Source organism: Apteryx rowi, unplaced genomic scaffold, assembly GCF_003343035.1.
Source record: "Apteryx rowi isolate R43461 unplaced genomic scaffold, aptRow1 scaffold_22, whole genome shotgun sequence".
Lineage (NCBI taxonomy): Eukaryota > Metazoa > Chordata > Aves > Apterygiformes > Apterygidae > Apteryx > Apteryx rowi.
Window position 1 is genome coordinate 804,288 of NW_020448530.1, and position 16,310 is coordinate 820,597.

General features: G+C 42.0%; 2 protein-coding genes across 9 annotated transcripts in view; one reads left to right on the plus strand and one right to left on the minus strand.

Moving 5' to 3' along the window:
- KDM3A (lysine demethylase 3A) overlaps positions 1-132 on the minus strand; it is a 32,192-nt gene extending 32,060 nt beyond the window's left edge. Inside the window, exon 1 of the mRNA XM_026064547.1 lies at positions 83-132. Within this exon, the coding sequence (XP_025920332.1) occupies positions 83-132 (50 nt within the window). The remainder of the gene's footprint in view (positions 1-82) is intronic.
- Positions 133-214: 82 nt separating this feature from the next.
- REEP1 (receptor accessory protein 1) overlaps positions 215-16,310 on the plus strand; it is an 84,746-nt gene continuing 68,650 nt past the window's right edge. For 5 of the 8 annotated variants that reach the window (XM_026064571.1, XM_026064568.1, XM_026064564.1 and 2 more), the window contains exon 1: positions 215-342. In XM_026064571.1, coding sequence (XP_025920356.1) covers positions 242-342 — 101 coding nt within the window. In that variant the 5' untranslated portion in view covers positions 215-241. Of the gene's footprint in view, positions 343-4,665; positions 4,723-6,144; positions 6,285-13,272; positions 13,440-16,310 lie in introns of all 8 variants that reach the window. The other 3 variants (XM_026064566.1, XM_026064567.1, XM_026064565.1) reach the window with 3 other exon arrangements.

The following is a 16,310-nucleotide window of genomic DNA, read 5'->3' on the forward strand; positions in this document are numbered from 1 at the left end:
GGCGCGCGGCGCTGCCCCTCCGCCCCAGCAACGGCCGCCGCGCAGAGCGCTACTACTCGGCGCCGCGCTCGCGCGCACACACCCCTTCGCGCGCGCGTGCCCCGCCCCCACCGCGCCTTCGCCCGCTCCCATTGGCTCCTCCTCGGGAGGGGGGCGTGGCCCGAGGCAAGCCTCCCGCTGTGATTGGCTGGAGGGGCGGGGACCGCGCTCTGGGCCACGCCCTCAAGTGTTCTCTCAGCAGATGGCGTATAAAAGAGGTATCCTTCCGCAAAGCTCTGGGGAGAAAAGTCCTCTAGCTCGTCCCCTTCCACGAAGACCTCAAAGACGGGGCCAAATGGAAAAGTAAGCACTTTATAGGACGTAGCGCGCCATGAAGTTCGTATTTCCTCCTCTGACGCGCTGGGGCTTGAGCTATAAGGGCTGCCTTTGGGGTCGGCGGAGGAATCTGACGGAGGCAGGAGGTGTGAAACGGCCGCTTATACGTGCGGTTCGCGGCGTACTCAGATATAGCACAGGGGGAGGGGGCACCGGCAGGGCGCTTCTGCGCAAGCGCACAGCGGCAAGGTGCACCTGCGGGGGCGCTGCGGCCGGGCTTCTGCGCAAGCGCACTTGCTGAAGGGCCTGACACCTGCTCAGGGCTCGCTCTGCGCGTGCGCACTGAGGGGGGATGACGGCGCCGGGGGACGGGCGGCGGCGAGGCGGAAGTGTCTCACAGGCCGCCATCTTGTTTGGTGGCGTTGAAGGCTGAGGAGAACTAGCAACACTCGGTAGCCGAATGGCCGGAGAAGCCGTGGGGGAGAAAATAATATGTTCTAGAGGTGTCTTGGGAATATGGCAGGCTTTGGAGAAGTTCTGGTTGTAGTTGAGCTGGTTTATGACATCATATCTACAGGCAAATGTCCTCTTCCACCTCACATTCCTCCATTCCTTTCCTCCAAGGCCTACATATTATTATGAAAGACTGTGGCCAAGATAGTTTAACTACTCAGTCCTYTTTGTGGAGAAAATGGTACTGAACTATCCTGCAGTGTCCTAGCGAGGCACAAATACTCATCTCCTACCACAAGATTTTCCTACCATGCGGTGTGGCAGAAAGAATAAAAACAGAGARAGTATTCAAGATAAGCTATTGAGTCATTCAGTTTACCAGAAACTGCCGGTCTTCGGTTGACACTTCTCCTCGGGTTCCGCTCATCACAAAAGAGCTCTGAGGTCCAGAAATCCCCTTTTAACGGCAGCAGAGGCTCAGCCCTGCTCTGCCACTTCTGCCTGAAGACTGGATATTCCTGCCATGTTCTGGTCTCTTCCTCTGTTTTCTCAAACAAACCAGCCTCACTTGTGCTAAATGCCTTTTTAAAGCTTTTCCCACTATTTTGCTTCAGGGCTCCACAGTGACCGCTTATTTCCTGCGACGTTCAAACAAACATGTTAGTACGAAATCAACAGGTGCAAAAGCACCATGCTCGCTGTGATGAACTAATTGCTGTCCTTCACCCAACAGAGATCAGTCAGCCCAAATTCCTTTGTAGCTTTAAGACCTCTCCAGTGATTGCCAGCAACAACATCAGCCAAGTATTATATAGTATTTTCAGCAGGAAAAACAAACACAGCTGGATAATAGAAAACAGTCTAGTAGATCATCAGCTACATGTAGTGCTGAGAAATACTCATTAGCAGACATTGAAAGGAGAAACGAGTAAGTTTTCTTCTCAGATTTAAGAACATTTAAATTTCTAGCACATATGCTGAAAATACAAAATTGAATTTAGGATAAAATATATTTGTATAAAAGCAAACTATACTTGAAACTAAATTACTTGTTTCGTTGTAGGTATTACAACTATTGTAACAGTTGCTGTGCAACATATTATATATATTGTTGTACAATGTAGATATATAACCCCCTTATTCAAAGCCCTTCATTTTATGCTTACAAAGCACTTTGCCTCAAAGGGCAGTTGGTTAATACATAAAGGAAGAGGAGCATTAGGCAACAAGGAAACAATATTAGTAGAATAGATCAGACTGGTGGTGGCATACCCATTGGCTAATGGTAAAAATTTTCTGTAGATACTATAATAAAGGCTTTAATTGGGGGGGGGGGTTGAAAAATAACAATGAGGGTTTTGTGAATGACCAACTCCCACATGCAAAGAGTAGCATGAAGAAAGGGTAATGTTGGAGAATTTACTGGTTTTGGGTAGGTATTGGCATAGAGAGCTGAGAAACTGAGGTAAACTTTAGAAGATCAAGTATGGAATGCTAGTTAGGGTGACATAGTCCATGAATGACCTTGAGAATGAAAATAGACTTATATCTGAAATCATTTTGTTTTGAGTATTTGTTTAACTTTTCTAGAATTCTTCATCCCTTGAAGAAGTTAAATCAGGACCAAATATCTTTTAAAAATTATTTAGCTCCTTTAGAAGTTATAAATTTGGGGTAACCAATGAAGTCCTGTGTCAAGAAGTCCAAGAACCATAACATTAAATTGTGGCTATAAACATTTATGAATTTGTTGWATAACTTTACAACAAATATAATTCCCAAACCACGTGGCCAGGATTTTAACCTTACGCTTCAGTGAAAAAATGCWTTTGTTTTTCTACCTGTTTATTTTTATCACCACTCAAAATAGTATCCACAGGAACTTACGTCTACTAGAAAAATTATGTGTGTTTTTGTGCGTGCGCACGYGCCCTCACACACGCTCACACTTTGTGTCAATAGGAAGAAATATTGTGTTCAGAAAYAGCTTTCAGACAAACCAGCTCTATGATAATGGCATAGATACAAGTATCTCACTCTGGATTGTACACATACAAATCTTCTATATCATTGTGCTGCACACACACACTATATATATATATAAAAATATATATAAAAAAGTGTGTGTATATATATATACACACACACACAAACCCCTAGATACACACATGATATTTAACATTCCTTTTGAATTCATATGACTTTACTCACCTACCTTCAAAATGCTGCTTCACAGGTAATTTTCTGGCCTAGAGTTTTGATCACATTACCCTTTCTTTGCATCTCAAGAACAAAATGCTATTCAAGCTACCTGCAAAACAAACTGTTCTGTAAATACACGTGACTGTGATTAAACTACAAAGCAGTGTATTTCAACCTGTTCTACTGCCTGCAAGGAGTCTTGTACATAATTTTTATAGCCAGCGTTACCAACTGAGGTGAAATGCTAATAAGTAAGCCTTTAGCTCCTATTTGAGAAAAAGTAATCTTCTCAAGCAGGTGTTCTTTAAACAGTAACTGCAGAAAACACTTGAATAAATTCTTTGTTTTAATCACCATTTAGTAAGTAGCAAAATGTTTCTCTTGTTGTTCCCAATGTTACTAGTTTAAAAAAAAAAAAAAAGTAAGGGTCTTTAGGTGAAGAGAGATTTATATCAACAATACRTGCAATGAAACTTTTCAATAGCCAATTTTTATAACTAAAAGTTACAAGTGCCTAAAAAATTCCACATTCATGAATTTAAGTCTGCTTCTCCATATATAAAATGTCAACCTGCTATTCAAATTTTGTACTTGAAAATTGGGTTCCTACTATCAAAAAGTAGTTGATATCACCAATYGGACAGACAGTTTGCAAGAAGGGGACTTTTTATTCAAAGTAGGGCAGGTGGCTAACATTAAATATCAAGACACACATGTTCTTAGAAGATACTTTCTCTGATAACTGGGGGCAAATTATTATGCAGGGCTCTTGTGGYGGGGACTAATTTGCTTTTCCTTTGCTAGCTATCAATTAATAGGGCTTAGGCTTGCTAACACTTAACTGTAGAAACAGGAATTTGTGAGAGAAGTTTTAGGATAATGTCAGGATATGGTGTTAAGTTTTAATTGACTCTTAATTTAACACTTAATGATTTAATTATTTAATTGGATGTTAATTATTATGTGGGGATTGGGATTAGATATTAAATTTTTCAGATTAATTCTAAAGTTAAACAGGTATTCATAGATCAAGTGATGCAATAACAACCCTTAAAGAATAATCATGAACAAACCTTCAACATTAAGTGTGGTTAGTAAATACATACTGATTTTGTTTTTCTTTAGCTCTTCCAGACGGAGAAGGCCTGTTTTGGAATAAAAAAAGCTCCTTTCTTACAGGGTTTATTACATTATCAAGTAATAATTCAAAGAGTTCATGATATCATTCTTTAATTAAAGAAGGCAAATCAATATTATCTTGATGCATATGGTTGAATCAAGCCTCAGTGACCACCAGCACAGCAGGAATGGCTCAGTAATATTGCTACCCATGTGAAAAAGAGCCACAGAAAGTTGAGTAAAGCTATTCAGCAAAATTTAAACAACTTTATTTAGTAAACTGAGGAAAATTGTTCCTTGTTAATTAGCTTTAGCTCCAAAAGCCTCAGGACAAGCTGAAAGCATGCCATGTTCTTCATATTCTACAAATTTATAATGTCTAGGCTCCTTCGTCATTAAAATAACATAACCTGGATTTGGCAAAGACCAGTTAGCCATTATTTCATTCCATTCCAGTGCCAGAGGGGCTCTTAAACTTTATTACAAAGTGCTTCCTGATGTCTGTTTTAGTTTTAAACAAATTTGTCTAGTGATTGAACTTCTTCCCTTGGAGAGACGTTATTCTGTTGTCTACAGGATCTGACAGGAAGTTCCTGCAGCTCAGGCTCATGGGCTTATGTAGCCAGGTATGAGGTCAGTGAATCCTGATCTATTTGACAGAAATTTTATTAATATTGTATCTGCCTGCTACATACCTTCCTAGGATAATTTGGACAAAATCTGGAGCGCTGCTTTTTTTCAAGAACACATCTGTATTCTGTTGGAAGTTTTTGGAATGCTTGGTAATGTTTTCACCTTGGTAATTTGATGTAATATTTTTGACAAACTATTGAACGCAGGGAGAAGTAGTGAATGTTGTGAATTACAAACGTGCAATTTGGACAAGAACTGTTGTTGTTCTCAAATGTATAGAGACTAAAAAAAGGCTCAGCCTTTTGACTCGGGTGTGAATAAGGCACTCCAGAGTGATCTTCATGGGTAGGTTATTTGTACTTGAATCTTACCCAATGCACTGGAAGTCCTTCTGCTCCCCAAAGATAATGTCGGCCTCTTGACTCTAGTTCTGTTGTGCTGCCGCTCACTAGCTATCACTTGAATTGGAGCAATGGGTATTTAGTGGAGAGCATTAGGTGTTTCACATGCTAGTATAGTAACTCAGATTCTAGGAGGGAAAATATGTGATCTTTCAAGGTCAAGAGTCAGATGAGAAATGGGTTTGGTTTTTTTTTTGGAAATTCTGCATGTGGTACCTCATACAATGTTAATAAAGCTAGGGTAGTGCTATTAGCTTTGGTATCACTATAAAAAAAAAAAGAGGGGAAAAGGTTAAAATCCCTGATATTGGTGAATACAGATATTAGGGAATACAGAAGAACCAGGAATATTTTAAAACTGTATGTTGCTAAACGTGACCTGGTTGATATAGCGCAGAACTGGGAAACAGATCTGGAATCTAACACTAAGTGTGTCATTGGGGATATAATTTAATTCATCTCATTTCTCTGTAAGATGGGGATAACTATAATCATTATGAATTGCTTTGTGTTGTGCACCTGAAAGATGATGAGTATTCTAGCTACTAATTAAACATTATTTTAATCCTCAAATTTCCTCTTCCTTTTAAACTTTAATAAGTGTGTATGCTCTCTGATGCTAGGGATGTAAAAAGCATGACTGTGAAGTGTCTGCTAAGAATTTTTTCCAGAAGKTATTTAATATTAAATTGTGATTAAATGAGTCATCTAATTCAGAAATAGGGACAATGCAAGAAAGAATATATAAGCAAGAGTAGAGATTTTGAGTAAAATATGTCCAAAGCAAAATCAAAGTAGCTGACACTCCTGTGCCTTCAAACTAGCTTCCACCTTTCCCATACTCTCAATCCAGAACAAGAAATAGGTATTGGGTTTTTTCAGCAGCTTAGCTAGGGAGAGTGAGAAGCAAAAGTATCATTTAAAAAAGCAGGTACAGCTGTTAGTTAGAGACTTGTTACTGATGCTCTTTCAGTTTCATCTCTGTTGCCAAGTACTGAGGCCTCTTTCTCTTCACCATCAGCCCAGCAAGGGGAAGAACAGACATTCCTAAAGCCACTGGGACCGCACTGAATTCCAAAGTGGAGCCCACAGTGCAGATGGCAATTGATTCTGGAGCTGGCAATTATGATACKCTTTGCTGTATTTATCCGTACAAAACACGTGAGTAATTTCCTACTCTTCTGTGTTAAGCTCTCCTATTCAATTACATGCCAGCTAAACTAATGTCCCTCTTCACAATTGTCAAAGGTTAGCAGCTGTTCTCCTAACCCTAGACTTTGGCAGTAGAGATTTGCGCCTAAAATTAGAACAATAGTTTTAAAGCAAATTCCTGGTTCCAGTGAAACCAGAAATTTTACCCACTGAATTTTTAAGAGATCATATGTCAAGCCTGTCTTTTACTAAAAGGAGGAATGCAAGCTCTCTTGTCTCTCATGTCTTCTGAAAAGCGTAGGAAGCGAGCTTTCCTCACATCCCCGTATCTAATGCCTTCAATAACACAATTACCTGACTGCATTCTCCGTAAAAGGAAACTACATCTCCCCATTTCCTTTGCAGAGGAACGTAAGGCTGTAGCATGGATTCACAGTGCTTCTTCTTACTCTTAATTCCTATGCACAAAGCATCACAGAAAAGTAAAATTTACTGCTGTAGTTTTCTAATGAGCACACAAGAGACACTTTCAAGTTATGCCAGGCTGTCCTCTGTTGTGCCTCAAACTTGGACAGATGAAGAATGAGGGGAAGCTTAAAACTTGTATGTCTACCTTGGGGCAACTTGAGATGGATTTGTCTCAGAAGCAAGTAGGAAAATATTTTAGGTGACTGAAGATAACCGATAAAGCTGAAGGGGATTTTATAAATGAAATATTGGAAAAACAAAATTGAACAGATCATTGTAGGACTTTGAATTTTAGAGGTTATGATTGTATGTCAGATGTTACTTTTCCTGACACACACAGATGAGATGATTAGCAGTTATGTGTCCGGTTGCAGAAGTGGTAGGATGTGGCTTACTTTATTAAAACATATAGGTCACAAGCAGCCATTACAAAGAATATACATTTAATGAATTTCACCTACTGGCAGGCAGCTAGTTGTCGAGGATTACTCTGTAGGGAATGAAGAGAAGCACCTCGAGAAGGCAATTCATACTAAAATAAGCATCTAGAATAAGTGGGACAAATTGTCCCCTAGAGGTGTCTGTTTCTCTCTGTTCACTGCAGAGATCCCCAATTATTGACTTAAACTCAACCCTTTAACTTTTAGAGTAAATGCTGACCTTGAGGTCAGCATAAGGTGGGATTAGTTCTGTGCTTACTCTTTGATTTAGACATTATTGTTCAAATTACGTAGGTCTTGAAACAGTTTTTTTCTTAAGTGAAAGCTACTGCAAGCAAATGTTAATATGAGGCACTAGTGAGCTAACAAGCGACACTGTGTTCAGCTTTCACAGGTTTTCAGTGGTATAAATGGCCTTACGAATATTGGAAGAATTGTCTCTAAAGACAGGAATCACAGGCATCTATTGTGGCCATAAAGGATCTTCTGAGGAGGAAAAAGAGAGAGAAAGCTTTATTCTTAAAGTTCATTATTTTATTAGAATACTTTAAACATATCTATTGTTTGCACACAAAGAATGCAAAATAATCCTTTATGAACACAAACTATAAAAGACACCAGATCAATTATAAATGGGTCAGAATGCTTGCATCTGATTATTCCCTAGCACGGTGTGTTAGACATGGTACAGCGCAAAGGAAAGGATGATCACTTTTCTGAGTTTGCTATCTTAACATACATGTATGTTCCCCAAATCTCTTTTGTAGACTCTTTCAAAATTAACAAAAAGTGAGCAGTGAAAATGGTAGCTCAATCAGCAATATAAATCTTGCTTTAYAAGCAGACTGTTAGCATAATAAACCAGGATGTGCTATAATTATTATGAATTTATGAGCAGGTCTTATCACCTGATGGCTTAGGAAATGTTGTGCTGGAGCATGAGGCTAGGAATATTGATGCTGGTTCATTGTGTGGAACTGGCTATATTACTTAACCTCTTTGCACTTAAATTTCCCTCTCTCAGGATAACAAATATTTACCCACCTTTGAAAAGTACCTACTGTTCTTCAGAGAAGTGCTGAATAAATACAGAGTAGTATTACCACCCTCCGCAGGTAATCCCGTTAATCTAACGTGCACCCTATGGGTATGTTGAATATGTTCCTTACCACTTGTTCATTGTAGCTAGATTAACAAAGGTTATTACAGGGATTAACTCTTAAGTAATGGCTGCAGCTGCCCGCCATGCCTCTTTCCTACAGTCCTAAAGCAGGGCTTGCAAAATTCTCTTGCACGTAGTGAGCAGAAGGAATGAACTTGACTTCTGCAGAATCAACTTTTCATTCAAAAGAACAGTGCGGTTACCAGTAAGAGGTTTGCCACACAGAATGATGCCCAGCTGCCTGATAGCTGCTGCACTGCTGGCACCAGGGAAGACAACTTCAGTGCTGAGACAGCATCTGGTCTCCTGCTACCTCGCCAGTCCTGCAGAGCTGTTGTACTGTGAAAAGCTCAGCTCCTGCTACACTGTAACATCACCTGCCCACTCCTAACTGCGGTTCACCAACTCGTGTCTAGACCATTGTATAAAATGTTAGCTGGAGAAAAGACCCTCCCCAGCCTAATGTAACTTCAAAGCTGGCCATGCTTTGAGCAAGGGGTTGAACCAGATGGCCTCCAGAGGCTACCTGCAACCTAAATTGTTCTGTGATCCTACAAACTCAGGTGTAGCCAGAGTTCAAGCAGGAATTGAAAATCCTCCCTTGGATACTGAGGACGTACTTGCGTAGCTATCTCACAGTAAGGTCTGTGTTGCTACAGCAACACCTTTATCGGTGCCCAGGCTGGTTTCGGGCTAGTTCTGGTAAGACTCTGTGAGCTGCTGGCACGCTTCTCCTGGAATAACGATATACTCTCAGAATGCTGCTGTCAGCAGTGCAGTGCACTAGCATTATTATGTCCCTTTTGTTTCCACGCTGCTTGGAGAATCTCTGAGCTGTAATAGACAGTGGCAGTGTTTTTGACAGAGGAGGGCTGGAATGGAGTCTGAGGGAGAAGAAGATGTAGAAAACACCTACGTACACTGCAATTAAGAATCTCTTGTTGGAGTGGGGAGAGAGAGGGGGTGAGAGCGTATACTTGCAAATGCTGCTCTTAGCAGCTAGAGAGGTTGGAACTTGCAGTTTGCCAGCTGGAGCATGACTGGAGACTGATATGAAAAATGGCATTCTAGCACAAAGGCTTCTCTCTTTTGCTCTTTTTTTTCATTTTTGTTTAGCAGTTGGGTGTTGGCTTTTTTTCTCTACGTTACTTTTATACAGAAGTTTRTGGTATTGAAACAGAGACTTCTAGGAGTCCAAATTTCCATTTTCAGCTGTAGCCTTTTCAGATCTTGCTCTAAGCAGTCAGACTGGGTCATTATTTGTGTGGGAAAACTGCTGCCACTTTCCTCGGTCAGACATGCATTGTTCAGAGATGTCTTAGACTATTATCACTTCCCAATACTAAAATGTTGGGAGTGCTTTGTATGCTATTCTCATACCACTCACTGACCTTTGTGAGCCGTAAGCAGATACTAACCAAGGAACTGTTATCTGGTCTTATGAATAGTGACATTAAAGAGAAGGATTGCAAGCCTTTAGGAAGGAATAATGTCAGTGGAGATGGGGTCCTCTATAAAAAGGCTATAGAAGGCAACTTGAAAACCCTCATCTCAGTGGGTGTATTTTTTCTTTTTCTGAAGCCTCTAAATTGTTTGTTTGGATCGTGCTTTTGTTCCTTTTCAGTTTTGGAACTCAGCCTTTTTAGTCCCTAGAAAGACTAAAATTCTTGATCTTGCTCCCATGTGATGAGAGAGAGAAGCGGGATGATAGTGCAAATTTTTCTCCTACCCTGATTGTGGAGGAAAAAACAGTTATATAACATGTCCATATAAAGAGACATATTTTCCCTGACATCCTTTTTACTTTCTCTAGAATTAAGTAGAACTAGAACTAGCTGTTTTTAGTGTGTTGGGATTTCATGTCCATATGTGATATGAGAGTTAGCGCCTTTAATATGCCCTGTGCTTTGACACTCAGCATTTCTCTTTGCATTTATACCAGAGTACAAACTGAGGAGAAAGCAGGTGTAAAGCAGTGCATGGTTTACACACCTGGAGAGGAACAGAAATAAGATGTAAACAAGAGAGGCAGGTACATTGTGGCGTATGAGAAGAGAAGGAAAGCCCTCGCAGAAGTATGGGAAAACCCCTGGAGAGGTGAGATTGCTGCTCACCTGGCAGTACTCCTGAATAGCTCCTACGGGAAGGCACGTTTGCCAGGTGTGCCAGTGCAGCTAGCTTCCTTCTGCCTCCCCTGGGGCTCTTTGCACAAAATTGAAATCTACAGTTGCCACATCGAGGTTTGTGCTAGGATTTAAATTGATCCTGAGGGTCAGGAGTAGTTCTTTATTAAAACTTGCAGTGAAGTAGCGTTTAGACAGTTATTAAAGCATGTTTTTACAAAGCCACATTGGTTTACTAATTGCTAAGTGCAGGATCCTGCTAAAGAGAGCATTCTCTGAGATCTCCCTTGGTCGGTTAAAGGCAGTTCAGCAAGGGATGGCAAAGAACCCCACTTCACGTTCTTCTCTTGCTTCCTTGAATTTTTTTATTACATCATTCCATGAAGACAGCCTGTCTCTAGAAACTGCTGAGACCAGCCTGTAGCTGCCCCTTAGCTTCTGCCTAACATAATTTGGGCTGTCTCTAGCCTCCTCCACATTCCCTCTCTGTTTTCTTGAAGGACACCTTGTCTCTTCTGCCCATGAGAGAGGCCCCTTTCRCTCATTATTTACAGCTTCTTATTATCTTTAACATTCCCATCTGCATGGTGCCTCCGTGAGACCTCAAGACCATACACCGACCATATTTCTCTCAACATCCCTCTTTAATGCATTTGGTGTTCACACTAGCKCTTAATTACCTTCCTCCTTTCTCTCTGTGTCTCCTTTAATGGCAGGAACATGGTCAAGTCATCCTCTAGTGTATTTACTCTTTTATTGTAGTCATATTTGAACACTCAGTCACAAAATTCAAAAAAAATTGCAGCCTTCCAGTGTAAGAATATAAGAACTGACACACTGGATCAGAACAAAGCTCTGTGTCTTAGTATCTCCTCTCTGCCAGTGGCTAATAATGAGGCCTTAGAGAGTCACAAATCAGCAAATTTAAAGAATAACTTTCCCCTAGTCTTGACTCAGTATGCATCAGTCACAGCAGTTTGCCGAGGAAGTGGCCCTTTTCCTTTCCTTTTTCAGAATGATCAAATGGCCTTTTTCAAAGCAGAATAGGGTAGGTCTCRCTGCTGGTTTCCAGTCTTGAAGAATATGTTTTATAATTAGAAGTTCCTCTTGCAGTTCTCCTTTCAGAAGTGTCCTTTCCTTAAGACAGGGAACATCTCTGTCATGCTTGCCTTCTCTCCTCATGCCAGCAGACATTCAGAGAGTTAGTGTTCATGAAGAAGAAAGGCCTCAAGAGAAAGATTATGAGGATCTGGACATGCTGTGGGAAAATCCCAAGCTGACGTTCTCCAAGCATCCAACCAAAACAGTACTTGGAGGTGAGAGATACTTGCCACGTCACCAAGGCTGCAGGAAACTGAGACATGAGGAATCATTTCAGGAAAACAGTAGCAAAAAAMCTAGCACCCACTTAGCCAGCTCCTGTGAGGGGGAAATTCTGTCCRTTCCCTTCTGTCCCTCTATCCCTCATGCAATGCTACCAAGTGCCACTGGTTACAGTCTTCCTGGTACATGTCAATCATGACATCATGGCCCCTTCTCATTCCCTGTGGAGAATCAGGCAACATATTTGAGCAGCACATCTTGCTAATCTAAGGGAGTTGCATGTCACATCCCTAAGAAATGGTAGTGTTATTTTTACCTGCTGTAGAAGGGAGGTATGCACCCAGATGTACCTTCCAGCAGTCTGTGTTCTGATTGACATTTTCTTTGCTCGTGCATCAATTTTTATTGAACTGCTTCCTCTCCTTTTACATTTATGTTATAAGCTGTCCACAGCAGGCTGTTTTAGGAGTGACAGAGACACAGATCATTTGGAGACATGGAATAGACCTGATGATTGTGCATGACTGGTTTGAGGAGGAAGGATGGTAGTAGGTAACAGGGAACAAGAGGACTCATATGAGTGTTACAAGTACTGTAAAAATAGTGGTAATTTATTGATGTCTTTATTAAAATTCAAGGCTGGAAGAGTAAGTTCCAGTCTAAGATATGGTCCTTTTTTCATCAGTTTATAAAATTCTATAATCCAAGCATTTTGTTCATTCTGAAATGATTGAATGGAAAACATGTTGCCCATGAATTGGGCTAATTTCCTTTGGAGTTGGAGGGTCTGCAGATGCCTTGCAGTCGCTAATGAATTAATCCAAGACACATGGATTTATTCCAAGGCAGAGACATCCTGTAACACATAMTTTACAGGAGGGGATATGGGAAAGCAAAGAACAAACTTCTCCAAAGACAGTTTTGATGCACACATTGAGGTATTCAGAGCTTGATATTTGGAGATACTGAGTACCACTGACTGATCTTTGTGCTGTAGAATTTTGTATTAGAATATTTGGGGCCAAGCTGTCTCCTGTTGGTTACCCAAAGCCAAATGATAAATTCAGACGTGGTTTCAGTGCTTTTCCCAAGCTCTTCTAATGAGTCATTAAGAATGAAGAGAGGTTCTTAGCAGTCACAGTTCCCAGCTCTCATGCCAGACCACACCACTTTCGAGTCAAATAGACATTTCTTAATCTCTCTTTGCTAATGGCCATAGCTCTGAAGCAAGTTATTCAATAATAAAACTGGAAATGGCAGCCAGGAAATGCTGACTGTCTCCACATGCTTTAACAATACTCCCCATAGGGTATTATTAACCTTTTCATATCTGGTCCATATCTGTTTGTGAATCTGGAGTTTTAGAAATGGACATTTTTCATTAGTGCCTTCAGGAGTTACATTCTTGGATTTTTGCTCTAAATGTCTGGGGTTTTTATCTTTTTTTTTTTTTTCCTTCCTCTTCTTTACCTCCCAAGTAGAAGTCAGGAGGTAAATCCAAGAGATTGCTCTGAGCAGAAAACRTTTCTCCTCAAGAGGTTGTGCCTATATATGTATGATCCCTGGTGGGCTGCAGAATACCTGTTTACTGATCATAGCTTGCTTCTACTCCTGGTACACTGAATAGTATGGTTACAGTACCTAAAAGGTATGTACCCACAGGTAGTATTACATCWATATTTTATTTATTTATATATTCATTTTGTCATTTTTTATTTTCTCCACATGACCTTCAACACCTAAACATCATCCCAGGTTTCCTGTGTGATGCTTTTCTCWATACCTGGGAACATTTCCTAACTAGGCTTGCTGATCTTCTCAAACTATTCATTTCAGAATGAAATGCCTAGAGACATTTTGGTCTCCAGGATTGTATAATCCTAATCTTGTTCAGGTTTGATGCATTGGAGGATGTGCTTCTTGATAAGCATTATCCCAATCCCTGCACTGGCCACTTCCTGGCCTTTTCTACATTTGGTTACCAACACAGTGCGTTGTGTATGTGTATCAGTCGTTCTTCTTGCTCTAAGAAGTCTTGAGCTTGGCAGTTGCTGTTCAGCTGTGAGGCTGACCTCGCCTCTCTCCGGGGCCAAAGAGGAACSAGTCTGATTATGATAATGCTGTTGTGGGTCTGACTTCTCCATGRCAGTGAACTCCTCYGGAAAAATAGTTGCTAGGAGAAGGCTGCATAGTATTTAGGGCAAGGGTGGAGGCTCTCCTTTCCCTAACAAAGTTGTTTTGCTTTGTTATTTTATTTGGGGGACAGAGATTAAACCATCCAATGGTGCAATCTGCCTAGGATTTTCCATGGCCTGACTTTCTTCCACTGCCAAAGCTGTTYCAAAATGTTCCATTAGCATCAGGTGGCATCTCCACTCAGCTGGCTGCGTAAATGAATTCCTATCTGTCCTGCAGCTTTAATTCTTCTTGTATCTCTCCACTATTTCCTTATAGCCTGAGTCAGCCAGTTTAATAAAGGAAAGGCTTTCCTTAAGCAAAGCTTCTCTCCAGGATGCTTGGGATGTCATATGCAGAGTTTATGGTCACAGGGCTGTAATGCTGTTATCCTACGAGAGAACCCATGAAGAGTAGGCAGGGGCATTGTCACCCTTCCACTGGTGACTGAGGATAGCTGAATTTCTCCCCTCCAATCTTTATTTGCCAGTTAGCTCTATAAATAAAGTTCCCTAGCTTCCCACTGGCAGACTCTTTAGGCTTTCAGTCACCAGATCTACTTTGTTACCCATCTCTATATGTTTGTTTGAGGTCTAAGATTAGTCAACAAGCATCAGGGAGTGATGGTGTCAGCTGTGTACCAAAGGGCAACATGGAAGTCTTGACTTACTTACATGTCCTGCTTACCCGTATCACGGAGAGCTGCCAAACAGAAGAAAATACCTTCAAGCCTTTCTGGCTGTTGCTGCCCAGAAAAAGAGAGCTGCAGGGCAGCATTACAGAGACTTGACAGAGCTGCACAGACGATGGTGGGCTGGAAGATGCTGACAAGAAAGGCTGGAAGGAGCCAAGAGGGCATGAGAGTGAGAGTTATGCCCTGGGCACTAAAATGTTTTGCTGCAACTTTGAGTGTTGTCCTCTTTGTCATCCCCCCTTATGATCTTGTATCTTCTCCTGTTGGTCCATTTTTTCTGTGCTTGAAATCTGGCAAGTACTGTGCTGATTACATGAATATTTATGCAGAGGTCTGTGTCATATACTTAATAATATCACATCCACGACTGTAATAATGCTGTGGAGCGTCTGCCAATGTACAGTCTAAAACCTCCACACTAAATAATCCTGATAGATGACAAACCTTTGATAACAGATTTTAAAAGCTATAGTTTCATTGTTGCCACTCGGAGAACATATCCGGCCATAGTATACAAGTAAAGCACCTACAGGATAATTCACTGGCTTGGAGTTTGGGCTAGGTGGCCTAATGGCTCCTTTGGAGAGAAGGCAGTTCTTCCAGAGAGCAGTCTTGTCTGGAGAAAATGACTAATTTATACTTGGTTATAGCAACAGATCACCCAGTCCTGTCTCTGCAATGCTTGTACAGTAATCAAAATACCTCCACCAGCAATGCTGCCATTGTAGACGCCTGTAGTCCTGGCGGCAGGAATGTTTGGTGGTGGCCCTGAATCCCCAGCTGCGGTTCACAGCCTGTCTGTAACCAGAAAATATTGGTGTTTATAGTGGAAACGCTGCTGGAAACCCGAGGCCACCGATRAGGAGGTCATAACTTGTTACAGGTCCCAAAGTGAAGTGGAAGTTCCCTCTGGTGGAGGAACAGACCCACTACAGGGAGAAGAGCGATGCAGTGATGTAGGTGCTTGATTCTCTTTGAAGCTCGTTTCCAGGGGTGCTGAAGTTTAACTACACGTGTATCCTTACCTGCAGCTTCAGCTGAAGGTTACGGGTGCTACAGATGAAGTTCTAGGAAGAGCAGTGTGTGAGGCCTGGAGGCAGAGACCCTACAGTGCAGCCGGGGTAGTAGTTACCCCCCTGGCCCAAGTGCCCAAAACCAGGCCAACTGCTCCAAGAAGCATCCTGAGGAGAAGCAAAGCCTGGGGCTGCTCTCCTGGTGGCCAGCCTGTGATCCCGGGCTTGCCATGAAACTGTGAAACACACTGAATTCCCACAGGCACGTGTGCTTCTGAGAGGGGGGAAAACCAAAGCGGTGGAGGATGCTTTCCCACAGCCTAACTACATCTGCAACAACCTGCGCCAACACAGTGAAGGAAAAGAAGGGAAACTTGGGGAAGAACAGCTTGCGGGTCAAGCTGATGTGTGTCGCTTGGTGCGGGGGCGAGCGTTTCTCGTGGAATTCCCGCCCGGTGAGGTCCCCTACGGAAAATGAACGCGGAGGAGAGGTACCGGCTGTCATCGCTGACAGCGACAACCCGTCACCCGGCCAGTAAGGTCCTTGTCGGCCGTGCCCGTGCCTGCCGCAAGCTACCCGGGCTGCGGGGGGGGGATGTTCGTCTCTGCACCCCAGGAGCCCTAACGCGGCGCGCCG